The sequence below is a fragment of the Callithrix jacchus genome, chromosome 6 (genome assembly GCF_049354715.1).
Source record: "Callithrix jacchus isolate 240 chromosome 6, calJac240_pri, whole genome shotgun sequence".
NCBI lineage: Eukaryota > Metazoa > Chordata > Mammalia > Primates > Cebidae > Callithrix > Callithrix jacchus.
Genome location: NC_133507.1, coordinates 112,871,624 through 112,889,808, shown reverse-complemented (window position 1 = coordinate 112,889,808; position 18,185 = coordinate 112,871,624). Strand labels below are relative to the sequence as shown.

The 18,185-nt window shown below is 35.6% G+C and overlaps 1 protein-coding gene across 1 annotated transcript in view; it reads left to right on the top strand.

Annotated features, from left to right (window-relative positions):
* The window catches only part of TMEFF2 (transmembrane protein with EGF like and two follistatin like domains 2), a 248,993-nt gene extending 231,784 nt beyond the window's left edge, over positions 1-17,209 (top strand). The window contains exons 8-10 of the mRNA XM_002749577.6: positions 10,760-10,883; positions 13,445-13,603; positions 16,818-17,209. Of these exons, the coding sequence (XP_002749623.1) occupies positions 10,760-10,883; positions 13,445-13,603; positions 16,818-16,914 (380 nt within the window). The 3' untranslated portion in view covers positions 16,915-17,209. The remainder of the gene's footprint in view (positions 1-10,759; positions 10,884-13,444; positions 13,604-16,817) is intronic.
* The last annotated feature ends 976 nt before the right edge of the window (positions 17,210-18,185 follow it).

Genomic DNA, 18,185 nt, shown 5'->3' with positions numbered 1-18,185 from the left:
CATTTAAATAATATAAAACATTTCTAACTGTTAGAAGCACTTTTACTACCAATTTCACGGAACTTTTTAGTTTCCTTTTGTTTTTTTCAGAAGTTCAGTTTTAAACCAGTTTTCATGCAGAATTTTACATTACTTCTGGTGTCTTTTGTCAAGCACTTTTGAGACTGTGCTAAAAAAAAAGCCTATTGAAGAGTAAAAGCTATACATCTCTTCCTTAGTTTAGTAAATTATAAAACTGCTCCAGTTCTTTTCAACTGCTCTTGTAGAAAACCAAACTGATCACTAGTTTTATTTATCACAGTATCATCAAGTGTATCTGTGCTTCTAATTTTGGTGGTTATCATCTATTACCATAATATACTTTTAAGTATGAGAAGAAATCCATAGTTATGTTCAAAAGCTGACCAGTAAGGAAAATGTTTTATTAATTGAAAATACTAGTTTCTATTTTGAAATTTGTTTGCCTATTTTTTATTTTTTTAAATAAAAGTTTTCTTCTGCCCTGAAAAATTTTAATGATCTCACCTCTGCACAATGCTGTACACAGAGTGTGAATGGCCAAATTAGAATATATTAACTCAGAATTGACCGTACATAGTTCTGCTGTGATTTTTGAGGTATGACATGCATACAAATGACAATTTTTCCACCTAAAACTAAAATTCCCATACTTCAATCCTTAATGAAGGTGGTAACAAGTTCTTCCTTTCACAATTACACACATCACTGGCTAACAGAAGAGATATCATTTTAAAAATTCCTTGATCTGTTCATTTCTCCATTAGCCTCACTGGAAGCTGTGGAAAGATGAAACCACACCCCCTTCCCTGTCTCCATTTCTCCAGGATCTGCAGCCCCTCCCCACTGGCAGATCTTCTTTCATAAGGCAGTTCTTACAGTCCCCTTGGTTGTTTCTAACATGCTTCCCTCCTCTACAAAAAGTTGTTCCCATGAAGCACAGTTAAGATCCCTTTTCTGCTGCTTTAACTTTCGGATATTTTTCTGGAAGCTTCCCAATATCAGTAGAGAAACTTAGGGAAACATTCCTTTATTTTCAAAACTATGTGTTTATCATCTTGCACTATGCTCTGTGCTACATACAGAGATCACACAAGTTTTTTCTTCTTTTAATCAGATATATTATCAGCCATTAAAAGGGAGTTTCTGAACTAACGTGTCGCACAGACAAGTATGAAAATTTGGTTTGGAGGGTTCCAAAATAGGAGAGTGGTTTAGCAGTGAGCCCAGACTGAGGAGACAGAAGAGAACATCACAGAAGCTTCTTACAGGAAATAATGCCAATGATGAGACTTGAGTGATGAGCCAGACTCAGGTAGATGAAAAGGGAGGAAAGTAAGAATTTCAGGTAAAGGGAATAGCATATGGAAAGTCCCAGAGGGGAGAGAGAAATTTCATATGATGAGTGTAGGAAGATGCAAAAGAATTGCAAAAGGTGAGAATGAAGAAGCTGGGATTCGATTCTGAATTGCCTTCTGAGTATTGTTACCATTTGACTCATTATAGGAATAATGAGGAATAACTTGAGAATTATTTCTTTGGGAGGTTTTAAGGGCTATTATAATGTACTCACATCTTCCTTCTAGAAAGATCACTTTGACTCTAGTGTGGAAAATTGATTTCGAGAGGGCAAAATTGGAGGCATGGTGATTTGCTGAAATATGGTCTGACTTTAGTGAGTAGCAGTAGAAATGTAGAGAAATAGACAAATTTGGAAGATACATAAGAAGTAGAAATCCCAGGACTTGGTGATTCACTCTGTTAGAATTTAAAAGTAAAACCCAGATTTCTGGTTTGGTCAATGGGTAGATAAATATGCCTGGGATAAGAAGCAGGGGAAGGAAGTGGGAGAAGGATCTGATGAATGTAAGTTGCCTGGGAGACCCTAGGAATGTTGATACATAGATAAGAAACTTCATAGAAGTGTGATCACCTGTAGCCTATAAAAAGGCAATCTGGGCTGACTAATATTTGGAGGTCAGAGGCAGTTGAATGACAAATAGAAGCTTTGGGTGAGGATGAGCTCTCTCGGGGAAAATGCTTCAAGTGTGACAAGAGAAGAACCTTAGGGAAGTATCAATATTTAAGGAATCACTTGGAAAATGGGAGCCTACACAATAGACTATGAAGGAATAACCAGAAAGAACACAAAGTAGGTGGTATCAGGGAAACTCAGCGAAGAGAGGGCTTTAAAAAGGAGGATGTGGTCAGCTGTAGCTAATATTATTAAGAAATTATGATGGCTGAGGCCTGAGACGAGAGTACTAGTTTTAACAACAACAATGTTGTTGGTAACATTGGTCATAGCAATTTCTCCGAAGGGGTGACCAGAGAGCTTCAAGTTAAAGAATGAGGATAAGTGAGTGCAGAAGTGAGAAAAGGAGCAGGGACAACACTTGTAAGTTTCACTGTAAATAGAATAAAGGAGACAAAATGCCTACCAAGGGACATGGATTAAGAAGCCTTTTTTCATTTCTGTTTTAAGAAGAAAGATATTTGAATGTGTTGAAATGCTGATGGAAAGGAGCAAAGAGTGAGGGAGAGTTGAATATGCAGGATGAAAGGGAGATAATTGATGGCGAACCCTTGAGGATGATGGAGGGATTGAGATTCGTGATGGGTTGGCTTTAGACAAGGTGCCTCATGGGTTAAAAGGCAAAAAAGAAAGAAAGAAAGAAAGAAAGAAAGAAAGAAAGAAAGAAAGAAAGAAAGAAAGAAAGAAAGAAGAGAGAGAGAGAGAGAGAGAGAGAGAGAAAGAAAGAAAGAAAGAAAGAAGAAGAAGAAAAGAAGAAGAAGGAAGGAAGGAAGGAAGGAAGGAAGGAAGGAAAGAAAGAGAAAGAAAAGAAAGAAAGAAAGAAAGAAAAAAGAAAATAATTGTTATTTTAGAGTAGCAATAGAATCTAGATGGGAGAATCAGGAGTCATAAGACACAAATGATAAATAAGATATGAAGGCCAGATGTCTATTTTAATAAGTTCCTATTATACTGTACATAGTACACTGGAAAGAACCCTGACTTCAACCTCCGTTCTATTTACCAGTTGTGTAAGTTATTGAGACAAATAATTTAACCGACTTTAACTTCAGTTTCCTAATCTGTGGAAAAAAAGGAAATTTTATAAATCTACTTTAAAATGCTAATCACATTTTGATCATGTTGAGTATTAACACAATTGTCCTGTTGTAAGATTCTCAAGTAATTGAAGACATACTTACTATCGTCTTGTCTTAAGTATTGGTTTTCTTGGTTGTCTTTAAGAGATAATAAACAAAATCAGTGGGAGACAACCAATAGCTACAGCATATGGACACACAACACATAGCATAGTGTCAGACACATAATAGCTACTCAAGAAATATTCATATAATAAATTACTGAAAGACAGTTTTGGGGTTGTATCTGTTATTCAAACCTTTGCTTTCACTATATTCCAGTAAATGCTCCAACCTCAATCCTCTTGAGTCTCTGCTGGTTAGTCATTTCAGGGTCACAGAGGAACACAGATACGTCACCTGAGAAGCTTTGTCTTGACTGTTTATCCATTTCTGCACACACAGCCTAGAAAGAAGAAAATCACTTGGCTCACATGGCCCAGAAGGCTAAAGTAGATGGGACCTGACCTGTTGCTTCTTTCTTTTGTCACTTAGTGTCCTTTTCAGCATTGTCACCAAGGAAGCTCACTAAGAAGGGATGTCCAGATTAACCACGAGCAAATGATTTTGGCCAGAAATGCATAGATTTGGTTCAAGACAAAAAAGAAAAAAATAAGTATATTCTTAGCATAAAATGGCTTCTCACAGCTTTTCCTTTCTCTACAGTTTATAGCAAACTTTGTCTCCTGAGAGCAGCTTGAAAGTAAGAAGAGATGCTGAGGAGAAAACTCAGTGGGGAGAGCTGTAGCAAATTGCCCCAGATAAGCTTAAGGCAACTCCAGCTCTGGACTCCCAAGAGGCTAATGAACCATAGATTCCTGCCTCTTCCCAAGGCCTGATATTTACAGAAATGTTGTCAAAGATATCTAAAGTTCCATAAAATATTGTATTTTGAAAAAAGATCTTCAAACTAAGTCCACTAAACTGATAGGATTTACCCACTTGCTGAGAGTTAATAGGCTCTTGACTGAGTGGTGAAGTTGGAAAAGAACCATTAAAGGCAGAACACAACTTCTCCCAGCAGCCTGCCTCGAAATCCAAGCAGGGCCATTTCCAAGTCAAAAAATAGAGCAAACAAATAAGGAGCTACTTATTTGCTCCTAATAATAAATTTTTCTGAGGTCCAGTATTTCTAACTATATCTAGTGAGCCTTGTTATGCCAAATTATTGAATTTTAATTGTATTTGGATGTCCTAAGTGAAAATGTTGCATACAAGTTTTTCTCCCAAGATTTTTCAAATTTTTCAGTATTTATCTGTGTAAATATATTACAAGTAGAAACTGAGTTAATAAAAGCCCATGCAAATAATCATCCACTATTGTTGCATTTCAATTACTCCAGTCCCCAAATTACTATATATATTTCAGATACTGGTACTTTTTCCAATTTAAAATCCAGCCATTCCTGAATCATGTCATCAAGGCCTTGCCTGAGAATGCAGTGACAGGAAAATTAGTTTTCTTCCACTTTATTTTTATTTTATGTCCAATAAGAATATTTATAGTATGTGCAAGCAGTGATAAGGATAATCACATTTCACATTATATATAAGTACCTATCAATCGTGGGATAAAGAGGAATTTCTATTTATTCGCATCCATCCTGTTCCCAACCCATACTACTGCCTTACTAGCAAAGTTTCTGATCCAAGTAGTTTCAATTATTTTTCTGAAAAAATAGAATAATGTTGAACTTGTAGAAGAAATGTTAAATTTGTAGCAAGAATGTTGAAAAACATGGCCTCTGGTTTGCAGAGTTGATTTCTAAGTCTTTAACAGAGATTAAATAATAAGAATGTTATGACTGGGTCTCTGCTCTTTATAAAACTTGAAAATTGATTGTTCCTTACATTCTCTGTGCCCCTCACGCTAGGCTGTCACTTTTAGCTAGCATTCTTATTTGAGTCTATGTCCCAGAAGCTTTATAAAGGAGAGACTCTTCTCATCTACTCATCTATGCCTTGAAGAAACTATGACAGCAGGTGAGGCCATTGTGGAATCTGTTAAGTTGCAGAAACTCAGACTGCATTACATTCAGAACCCATTCAATAGTAATGCTTTTCTAGACTTTAAAAAGCATCGATTGCAACTCAAGCTAGGTATGAGGTTTTACTGCCTCGTATGTTTATGCCTGATAAGATAAGGAGAGGAAATCATAAGAATTGAATATCTTCTTTGAAACCAACTCTAACCAATAATGGGGACAATCATGACTTTATTTCTATATTCATAATTTATTTCTGTCCCAGGCACAATGTAAATATAATAAGAACAAACTAGTTTTTCCTTTTCCAGTTAAATAAAAGTAGTTTCATTTTGCTTTGGAGATACGGCAGTAAGTAGGTGAAGGGTAAAATTAAGTAATCACAAAAGCTGTCCAAGAATATGAATATTTCAATACTGGAGTTTCCCTCTAATGTCATTATATATAATAATAGCAAGATTACATATACACATTCAAAATCAAAAATTTTGGTTTTCTATAAAAGTATGATACATTTTGTGGGCCCACAGCAAAACACAGTTGAATAGATAAACCAAACTGTAACACTCACATGCATGTGCATGTCAAGATCATATGGAAGGTTAAAGCATGATTTTAAAAATTGAATTAAGGTCCACTACACCAAAGAAAGGCAATACACTACATAGTAAAGGTCCTCTAGGCTAGAATGTCTGAATTATAGACATAGTCAAAATTTAAGTTATTTTATACCCTTTCAAAAGCTAGAATGTCTGAATTATAGACATAGTCAAAATTTAAGTTATTTTATACCCTTTCAAAAGGTAACATCTCCCATAATTAAAGCAAAAGTAATTTATTTTGTTTAATGTATGTAAATAATACCTCTATTTCTCTACATCTTTCTCCTAGCATATCAAAAATAATATTTTATAATAAATGTTAGTAAATATTAATCATAAGTAAATATTAACAATAAAAATCAATGTGACTTTCAGAATTCAATGAACTTAGAGTTCTGAAATAATCTAATCGATATACGTTAACAGTCTACAGCATCCCTTAGAAACACAGCTCCTGTCAATACCACCAGCAGCCCAGTACTTTACAGTGGAACACATTCTCCTGTTGAACAGCTCTATTTGTTTAAAAATGTGCAGTGGAGATCTGCCCCTCTAAAACATTCACTAAATTCTCCATGTTTCCTCTAGTTCAGGATCTTTCTAAATTTACTCAGAAACCCTTACACAGAATCAGACTCCTCTGGACCAATCAGTGGCCTAGGAATTTGTGTACATTTGAAATAAAGGCCTGATTAAAGTGGGCCATTACCAGAGAAATATCATCTGACCAGCCCCCAAAGGCCACTCAGCCTGTAGTGCACAATGGGTAAGGGTCTAGTTCTCTGGTCTATACAGCAGAAGTTTGACCTTACAGAACTTCAGAATTGAGTGGGATGAAGAAAGCTGACATGTGACCCCCTCAAAAAATGAACAGAAATTTGGAACTAGTCAGTTCACTCAAATGAAATATGTAACTGTTAAATGGGTAAGATATACATATTGTTTTGTCAAAGTCATTCCAATGTGAAGGCTACATAGAAGTCAAATTATTTTAAGAATGACTAGACAGTAGAGCATCAGCATAAAAGAAATGGGTTAACTGAGTAAAATATTCAATGGCTTCAGAAACTAACAACCTGGTGCATCTATCTCTGTACCTGGGATTCTGGGTTTGCTAGTTCAGGTTGGTTTTCTAAGACATACTAGCTTGGGCTGGGTGCAGGCTCACGACTGTAATATCAGCACTTTGGGAGACTAAGGCAGGTGGATCACTTGAGGCCAGGAGTTCAAGACCAGCCTGACCAACATGGAAAACCCTCATCTGTACTAAAAATTAAAAAAATTAGCTAGGGCAGTGACACCAACAATGGGGACAAGCTATTATGGAGGCAGAGACATGAGAATCACTTGAACCCCAGAGGTGGAGGTTGCAGTGAGCTGAGATCATGCCACACACTCCATCCTGGGAAATAGAGGAGACTCTCTCCCCCGCCCCCCCCCCAAAAAAAGACATACCAACTTGGAGAACACAGGGATAGATAATACAACTTAACTCTAAGAACTTCTTTGGCCAAGCTTTCATCTTTGTCCAAAGGGAAACACTTTTTTTAGAAATATGGGTAGATTTCATCAAATTTTACACTGTACTAGCTCTGCTTTGATCCATAATGTGTTCCTTTGACAGATTTATTCTCTAAACAACATCTTATTTTCAGCTTTTTAGGGAAAAGAAGACAGGGGCAATGGTAAACACATACACATACACATACACATACACATACACATACACATACACATACACATACACATACACATACACACTGGACTGTATTGATTTAGTCTGAACTACTAAGTCTGTCTTTGCCCTCTTTCTACCCACTTAACAATTCTTGAGTTACAGTAAGGTAAGGCCTCACCATTTGCCATTCTCTGTCTCTTTTGCTTTCTCTGTTTCTTTCCCTGCAAGCACCAGGGTAGAAACCATGTATATAGCTGTGTTATAGAACAGCCCAGGTCAATAGCTCTTAACTGAAGTGTTGACTAGCAATGGGCACGCAGCCCTATTAGCTCTGCTGCAAATAACTCAGATTATATCAGAAATTGTTTCTTAAAAGAGTCAGAAACTATCTAGAACAAACCATTTGTAAACATTTAAACAGGAAACTAGTGGAGGATTTTAAACAGAGACAAGAAGAGTTTCTACCATAGCCTCTTGTCTATTTTAGTAGAAGGAGAACCACCCTTACATTAAACCTCATTTTAAATGGAGGACAGAGAAATCGATGTCTAAACCATAAGCTACTGAAAGAAACATGCAGACTTCCAGATATACATAATTTTTATATAATTTAAAATGTTTTAATGCTTTGTTATTGCTTAATACCTACTATATATAAATATTAAGATCACAAACACTATGTTTCATATACATGTTTGTTTGGATATTAGATTTCTGTGTTTCTACTATTCTTAATATACTAAAATCTCATTTCTAAAATATGTGTATTGCATTACTAGCAGTGGTTGTATATTCAGGTTTTCAATCAACTGGTTTACTTGGTTGGATTGACTATAAATTTGTTGACATATATTGATGATTCCTCGTTTTCTTGCCCAGAGATCATTTCTTCTACTCATTTATTTTCAATCTCTCTGCTTTCTTATTTGACAGTATCCTATGAGCAGCATAACAGAGCACTCCAAGCTAATAAAGAAAGTGTAAACTAATTAGCAGATTTTACGATGGGAACTATTCCCTGCCCATGTGATCACCCTGGCTGGATAATGAACTTTGTGAAAATATCCATCTCTTACTACACTAAGGCAACGTCTCATTCAAACAAGCTCTTACTTTTCCCTTATACTTCAGTTCATAATTGTGAATATGGCACGAGTCCAGAAACAAACTGTCAGTATGGGGTGAGGTACAGGGTTAAAAATAAAATAGCCTAAAACCTTGATTTTCACTTTAAAAAATTCTTGATCTTCTTTGCAACTGACAGAAAGAAAAATAGGCCTAATAAGATGTGTTTGAAAAAAAGACAGTGTATAACTGAAATTTAGGGAACTCACAGAAAATTTCCCTGCATGCAGGTGTTCAGAAGCACTGAGGGGTTACTAATGAACCCTAAATAGAAGTATTGAATAGTTTGTTAAGGGAAGAAGGTCCAGAAATAAAAGTGAAAATCAGAGAACTGGTTCATTACAGCAGCAGAGTGACTGACAAACCCCACTGCTAACACCTCCTCTAAACCACAGGTGCACGGTTTAATCGCTCTGGTGCGTAGCCCCTGGCCCTGGCACAGAAGGAACACAGCCTCCTCCATGGGTTCACAAATTGCCCTGCTTTCATTTTGGTCACACGTTCCCGTGTGGGAAATTTCACCCAACACTGCCCACTCCAGTTTTGGTGTATTTGCTTACTGCAACTGCACTTACTACCAAAAACATCATGCCACAAAATTCCAAAGTAACTTCAAAGAAGAGGGAATAAATTTAAAAAGTTCTATACATTCTTAGTTTTCTCCATGGAAGTCGTTTGTTCAGTATAATAGCAGTTATCAATTGGAAATATTGTAATGCCAACAAAAAAAATCACCAACCATCCTAGCTAAAGGGACACAGATAAGAAACAAACTAATGATTTTAATGTCATCTACAGGCTTTCTAGTACATTAGTGGTAAATCCCTTACAAACTTGGGTGTGTAACTTAAAATATTGTCCATCATAATGATGCATTTAATATCTCTACACAAGAAAGCACTATACATATTTAACAACTTATTTCAAACTTTAATATTTTGCAGATGGCATCTGGATCTTAAAGATGTATAGATTTTTGTAGCTCTGTTTAATCATAAATAATACATTTGTCTGATTCACTAATACCAGAGGCATGTTTCATCTCCTGACGAATATGGTTATCACCTATAATTTTTTTAAAAACCTATACCCTTAGGTAGAAATAATCCATTTTATAAAAATAGGAATTCACTTACCCTTTTCTATTACTGCTGACTAATTATTAGGGTGTTGAAGAGTACCTGCAAATTGAAGAGTGTCTTCAGATTGAGGTCGTAAAAGCTGTATTTCTCATGTGTTTGGGCAGAAATTTTCAAGAATATCATATTTCAGATTTAGGAAAAACAAAAAAGGCAAAAATTTTATCATAAAATGAACATATAAAGACTCAAAAGACACTTAAAGATGGCATTACAAATATGAAACAAATGTATTTGGACTAACAAAGGTCAAAAAATTCAAATATCTATAAAAAACATGTCAAAACAAGTAGAACATGTAATGGCAGGGAAAAGGGTTCATTTTAGAATCCAAGTTTATTCTTTATCATAAGCTTAGATGTCACATAGCACTGTTAACATAGGCCAAATATTATGCATTTAAATATACTTCCAGTATTCAGTGTAATGTGTGAATATCTACATAAGTGATTTTGAAATAACATTTTCTATTCAATAGGTTTATTTTGGCAACAAAAAAAATGTATGGATGCTAGTGAAAATCATGTTTGCAATAGATTTTAAAAGGCTGAAAGAATGCATTTGTTGAAATTTGCATTCGGCTTGGAAAATGTGTGTTTAACAGTTGAACACAGCCATATTTTAACTTTTAAGCTCTTGTATTGCAAAAGTACCAAGGTATTACAGCAATTTACTCTTAAGGACATTATGCTGGGCTTTGAAATTTAAAAAATAGGATATTTCTTCTTGGAGTATTTCATGATCAATGTACAGTCTGTATGCGAGGAAAATTAAAGCTGTCTGACAACTCATAGAAACACCACTGGCCGTTAAAGATGTAGAAAATTGCATAAAAGCATAAAAAGCACGGGGTAATTTTGCAATTTCATTTCTAAACGCAATTGTAAAGACATCTGTCTTTCAGTTCTTTCTGCCTCTTACTTCTGAAGCACGGCCCTTTAGTTCTTGCCCTTTTAAATATCTTTGCTTACCATAGCTTTGCTTCTTAATGTACTGGTTGATCTTACCAGGCTAAGAAAGTATTTACAGGGGGGTGCTTGCTTTTATCTGTATTCACAGAGAATGCTAACAAATTGGAAGAAAGTGCCAGAGAACACCACGTACCTTGTCCGGAACATTACAATGGCTTCTGCATGCATGGGAAGTGTGAGCATTCTATCAATATGCAGGAGCCATCTTGCAGGTAAATTTTTCCTCTTAAGAACTGTTAATGGGCCGGGCGCGGTGGCTCAAGCCTGTTGTCCCAGCACTTTGGGAGGCCGAGGCGGGTGGATCACGAGGTCGGCAGATCGAGACCATTCTGGTCAACATGGTGAAACCCCGTCTCTACTAAATATTACAAAAAATTAGCTGGGCACGGTGGCGTGTGCCTGTGGTCCCAGCTGCTCAAGAGGCTGAGGCAGGAGAACCCAGGGGGAGGAGGTTGCGGTGAGCCGAGATCGCGCCATTGCACTCCAGCCTGGGTAACAGGAGCGGAACTCTGTCTCAAAAAAAAAAAAAAAGAACTGTTAATGTATAAAGTAAATATGTAGAAACCGAAGTATAGCTGTTTATAGAAAATTGGTCGACGTTTTTCTTGAATGGGTGATCAGCAGCAACGCTTTTATCTGCTTCTTTGCGCATGTATACACACACACACACACACACACACACTCACACATACTCACACAAGCATTCATACACTAAAACAAAAATTGGTGCAACTTACACACTCAAGTACTATATAACACGTGACTGAACTCTTCTGGTAAAATTTAAAATTGTACTTTGTGCGTTATAAGCTCTTTAAAGGTACAAGTTCCTCCATATTATCACTCTCCTGAACGCAGAATAATACTTGTCATATGTCATGTGCTCAATAAGTACTTCTCAGACAAATGAATGGAAAAAGTCTAAAGTATATAAGATAACATTGTTGCTTCTCAGAGATCATCTTTTCCTAAGTCTTTCCAGTCTTCTCATAAATATCATCAATCCTTGTTTTGCCAGGCATTTACTATTTTCTATAGATCTGCTCTCCCCTGGGGCCTTGCAAAGTGAGATCATTAGCTATACCTTCACAGTTTCAAACTTAGCAGAGACGCAAAGAAATTGCATATCTGCATTTAGTTTATAAATATTAATACTGGCTGGCCACGATGGCTCACACCTGTAATTCCACACTTTGGGAAGCTGAGGTGAGAGGATTACTTGAAGCCAGGAGTTCAAGACCATCCTGGGCAACAAAGAGAGACCCTATCTCAAAAAAAATTTAAAAATTAGCCAGGCATGGTGGCATGCCCCTGTAGTCCAGGAACTATTTGAGAGCTGAGGTGGGATGATCCCTTGAACCCGGGAGTTCAAGCCAGCAGTGAACTAAGATCACACCACTACACTCCAGCTTGGGCAACTGAGCAAGACTCTATTTCTTTCTGATGACATGGGTACAAAAATTAGTCTGTTTGTTTTGGATGAAACATTCTCTATGCCATTATCAGAATAAATGTTGAGAAATATTAGGATCAGAGTTACATGATGAGTCTGAAAATAAATAAATAAATATTTATTTTTTTAAATACCTGCTGTGTATTCATGTCTAAAGCATAATTATTTCAGAGCTGGCAAAGCCAAAATGAAAACATTTTTATTTACATTAAGTACAAGTGACATATGATGAAATAGGTTATATTTTGACTTACAACAGAAGGTTTCTCTCTCTCTCTCTCTCTCTCTCTCTCTCTCTCTCTCTCTCTCTCCCCCTCCGTCCCTCCCATTCTGCCTCCCTGCCCCTACGCCACCCCCACTGCCAACTAGTACTGTCTTCCTCTCATGATTTCCCTCCACAAAATATACTAGCACAGGCCTTCAGCTGAAGTCAGGCAGAATGAACAAACCTGAGAAGTTACTCCTGATACCTTCTCACTCCCCAGTAGTGTCATTATTATTAAACCCTTCCTGGTGGAGAGAAGAAAATTATCAGGATGTAGTTATGAGAAATTCAATGAAGTAATACAAAATCAATGACATGCTGATCTCCTTCAAGTATTATTTTTTGTGAGCTATTTTCTCATTTCATTGACACATGCTAATTTTCATAGGTAGATTGTCTACCTGAGCTTTCCATCAGGGTTGAATAAGAGAGGAACATTCATTCTCAGGTGAACAACATCTCATCTTATTTTGCAGAACTATATTGCTTACATCATACTTACTTTTTTCTAACAAAATTTGACTCTATCATCAGCAGATGATCTTTTTTGACCAGCAGATTTAATGACTCATCATGTAACTCTGATCCTAATATTTCTCAACATTTATTCTGATAATGGCATAGAGAATGTTTCATCCAAAACAAACAGACTAATTTTTGTACCCATGTCATCAGAAACAAATATTTTTTCAAGTAAACATGTTGACTTAGGTTGATTAAAGAGCAAATTAAAATGTAAAGCTTACCTTTCAGAAATATAGAAATAACAGTCATCCCTAGACATATATATATTGTCATCAAAAATAAATTATCTAGTAATCCTCCTATGTTTGAAATTATCATAAATACAAAAAGAAACCATATATCTTATAGCTGACAAATACAAAGAAATCTTGTTGAAAATAAGTAGTTGAGAGCCATAACCTCAAAGTAGTATTTTTATTTACAAAGGGAAATAAAGAGCCCTAATTTTGTGATGAAAATAAATGCCTATCGATCAACTATAAAAATGAATGCAGCAGCTACAGGTAACTGGGCACTATAATTTCTTCCAGGTGTGATGCTGGTTATACTGGACAACACTGTGAAAAAAAGGACTACAGTGTTCTGTATGTTGTTCCCGGTCCTGTACGATTTCAGTATGTCTTAATCGCAGCTGTGATTGGAACGATTCAGATTGCTGTCATCTGTGTGGTGGTCCTCTGCATCACGAGGTCAGTAACAGCACTTGGTAGCTACCCAAATAAAGGGATATCTTGTTCCTCCTTTTTTAAATCAGATTCCTCTGAGCTGAGTTCCTTCATGGACCATGAAGCCATTTCTCTATGAGTCCTATGTCCTTAGCATAAGAGTATTTGTAGACAATGGAGTGGTACAATAGCATATTGGGGAGGTACAAATTGTTTTCTTTAATTTTGCCTGATGATAAAGATTATTGATTTTATCTGCCAGAATTAGTATCCTTATCTACCTGGATCAGTATCCTTATGTACCTGGATCAGTATCCTTATGTACCTGGATCAGTTTTGACATATCTTGGTGTAATAACAAATACATTTTTATCTTAGGATGACAAAATAGCTTTCTGCCACAAAATGCAGAAGCACATATAGTTGTACTTTTATGATAAATGAAAACCTTAAATACATAGAAACATGCAGCAAATATCACAACAAGTTTTTATGTCAAATCAAAAGGTAATTATTTCCTGGAGAATCAGGTTGAAAGATAGAGAGGTTTTCTTTAGTTTCAATGGGAAAGAAAACCATCATTAGTTAACAATGCCTGAAGCTGGGCTTGGAGTAAAGGAGTAAGCCCAATACCTGCCTAATTTCATTAGCATGCAAACCGATGGTAACCAAGAATTGGACTTTAAGCCAAATGCATATCATTTGTGTTCTGTATAACCAGAAAAGTCATTGAAGATAGCCCTTACTGACCTGATTTCACTCTTCTATAAAAAATTCCAAGGCAGTTATTAAGATGTTCACCAAACTCACAAGACATTTAGTCTTTCTTCATTTGTGTAGCTCTGAAGTAAATCAGAATGTTTCCCTAAGAATTATTTTGAACAGATACAAAAATAAAAGAAAGTATCATATCTTTAGAAAATAAGGGCCATAATACATTTTAGTATGGTATTGCACTATCTTCTTTAAGGACAAGTGTGTCTTTTGCTCTTGAAAAAGACAAAATATGGTTCATAAATCCTCTCCTGGCCTAAGGGCTTAAGGGAAGATCATTGACTAGAGCTTTGGGCTGTTCTAAGCCAAGAGGAGTTCATCAACTCAACTCTCACGTTTAGATGCCAAGTGAGTCAATGGATTGTATTAAAATAGATTCTGGGGAACATAAAGATAACAAGAAAGCAAAAATACTGCATATAAAAAGACAAAGAAAAGAATCTGAAACATGGGAAACTGTGCCATATGACTCTAATATCTAGCCAATATCAGTACATGAAAAACAAAACCTATATTTAATGAATATAATCTCAACAATTTGATTGCTACTTCAACTACTGACACAAATGCAAAACTATAAATATTTTAGATGTTTTCAATTCTGTCATGAATCCCAGCTGCATTCCCATACATAATAAAAACAATTGGAATATACAGGGTCCTTTCCTCACCAAGATTTATGTAAGTATACATTATGTGTGTATATCATATATGTGTATACACATACACACACACACATATATATACACACATTTAATAACATTATAAAGAAAGAACAATTATCTCCAGTTTCAAGATAGAAACGCTGAGGTAGAAGTTGGCAAATTGCTGACTTCACACAGCTGAGCAGCAAAGGCAGAAATGGTGTCCGGGTTGCCTAGTGCCAGAACCGGGACACTCCACAGTACTCACATTGCCCTGTGTCTGGTAAGGGTTTTGTGTATTCTGATGCTCAAGGTTATCTAAACTGAGCTCCAAATTAGAGTAAGCTACTTTTCCAAGGCATGTGGCCTTATTCATTTTCCATGTTATAATAAAATAAAACCCATCCTCAGTGTATTTGCTTTTGAGGCAGAGGCATAGCACATAAACTAAATTAGTATTCTGTAATGCCTTTTCCAAATCTGTCTTAGGACCACTAAACCTACAGCCTTTCCAGGATTCATACTAGTCAATAAAGCACAACAATTCCCAGTGTGGATTCATTTCACTCACTTGAAAACATTCTGCTCTGAAACCAGACTTTCCAACTAGGCTATCTCTCCCCAGACCCCAGAAATCCTACTTTCCTGATGACCTGGACACCTCTGTCTGTCAACACCTATTTTAAAATAGGTCTTGCTAAAATATTTACAGAATTGCACCAAACAGAGGTCCTCTCATTTCCTTTGATTTTTGGTCTTCCTCATCTGGTCTCTCCTATCTTCTATATCTCTCTACTGGCTCCTCTCCTTCTTCTTATTTTCTTTTTTTTTTTTAATTCTTTTCTCTTTTTCTTTACTATTTTAGCAAAACACCTGCCCTACTCCTAAACACCACGTGTCACAAAAAATATGGACATTTGGAGACATGTTTCAAAATGAAAGGAGTTGCCCTGTTGAGAAGTTGGATTTTTGATCTTTTTATCTCTAGCTCCCAAGAGCTGGGAATGTGATTTCTGCTCCATGTTCACTTTAGCAGACCTATCCTCCCTCTAAAACTCTACATGTATATATTTGTATACATAAACATACATACACACATATATATAAATACATATACACACACATGATATACATGTAATGTTATATTTATATATTTTGATATATTCTGATACTTCATAGATTATTATAATAGACTTTTACATGAACTTTCCATTATTCTTATTGCATAGCCAAAGCATTTTTTGTTACAAGACAAGAAAATACTAGATCAGAGATTTTCAGATAATTTGACTGAATATTAGATTTTTATAGATGCTAAATAATTGGTACCAATTTATTTCCCTAATTTATACTATTAATGGCTAGTTCAAAACAATATTCCTAATATCAAATATTAACAATTGGTTCATTCTCTGGTTTGATAGGATTTAAACTCATAACATTGAAAAGTCAATATAACATTCATTCTTAGGACATTTAAAATATAAAATTGTTGAAGACCTTTAAAGTGAGATAAAAGGGCTCACGACTTGCTTGATTGCATTATGCTGAGTCATTCTTTGTGCCTTAATGAGTAAGCAGTTAAGGACAAAGTAAATGTCTTCCTCTTTAACTTCTGCCTCTGTTCAATTCTCAATAGAAGCTTAAAGATAACTGCACAGAGAAGCAAAATAAAAACTTTTCCAAAATAATCCGAGCTTCTACTAACAATAAATTCTTTCATCTGAAATATTTTAATAATTTGCTTAATCCATAGCTTCACTCTGTAGGACCAAGGTAATAGCATTGAACTAAGATTTATCAACTTTCCAACTTTCTAGGAAATGCCCCAGAAGCAACAGAATTCACAGACAGAAGCAAAATACAGGGCACTACAGTTCAGACAACACAACAAGAGCGTCCACGAGGTTAATCTAAAGGGAGCATGTTTCACAGTGGCTGGACTACCGAGAGCTTGGACTACACAATACAGTGTTATAGACAAAAGAATAAGACAAGAGATATACACATGTTGCCTTGCATTTGTGGTAATCTACACCAATGAAAACATGTACTACAGCTATATTTGATTATGTATGGATATATTTGAAATAGTATACATTGTCTTGATGTTTTTTCTGTAATGTAAATAAACTATTTATATCACACAATATAGTTTTTTCTTTCCCATGTATTTGTTATATATAATAAATACTCAGTGATGAGAAAAAAATGGCATTCTTAAATTTGCGGTATCTCATAACTGTAAATATAATTAGACTAGTACAATCTGTACAGCTACCAATATTTCATGTTTCTCCTCATCTTGAGACAGCACATTAGTTTGTACAGGACTCAGTGGCTAGGTTTTTGAGTGATTCCAAGATCAAGGGAAATGATGGTTATTGGAAAAGAGAAAAAATAATTTACTTTATATTGAGTGAGGATAACATATTTTGGATCTTTGAATCATCTCTATTTCATCAACTTTCTTCCCTGGTCTTCCATTTTCATCCCTAGAGCAGAAAAATCTCTGACATATAAATTAAATAGAAGAAGAAGGGGAGGGAAGTGTTTTATAACTCATAAAGAAGAGGGAAATAAGATATTGGTTTTTATTGGGGAAGCAGCTTAGAATCTGCCAGTTAAGTGCATATATCTGAAGGACCTGGAACAAGTCACTTATTAGGTATACACAGAGTGGCGAAATATATTCCATCTAAGTGGGTGGAATTACAGGGGAAAAATATAACACCATTAAATGTGAAACACCAAAATTGTGAATTCTCAAAAGCACCAAACTATATAGTATATGGTTCTTTGAAAAGAAGTTAGAATCACAACCAATACCCCATGAATAGCTTTATGGCAAATGCACCACCATGATTTGAAATGGAACTAAGATGATGAAAATATTTTATGAAAACAGAGATATGTTTTGAGCATATTTAAAGGTGAGGTAAGAAAGAAAATCCCATAGCATCTGAAAGACCTCACTGGGAAGTTGGTATGGATTTTTGTTTGATTTGTGCATACAAATAGGTATTACAACTTGGTTTGGAAAAAATAAGCTGTGAAAATTCTCAAGGAATAAGATAAGAATAAGTCAATTATTATCATTTAGCTCTGCAAAGCTTTTCATGGCTAACACAGTAAATTTAAATAAAGCTCTCTTTGTCTCCTTCAAATAACCTGTGCGTGGACTTTAA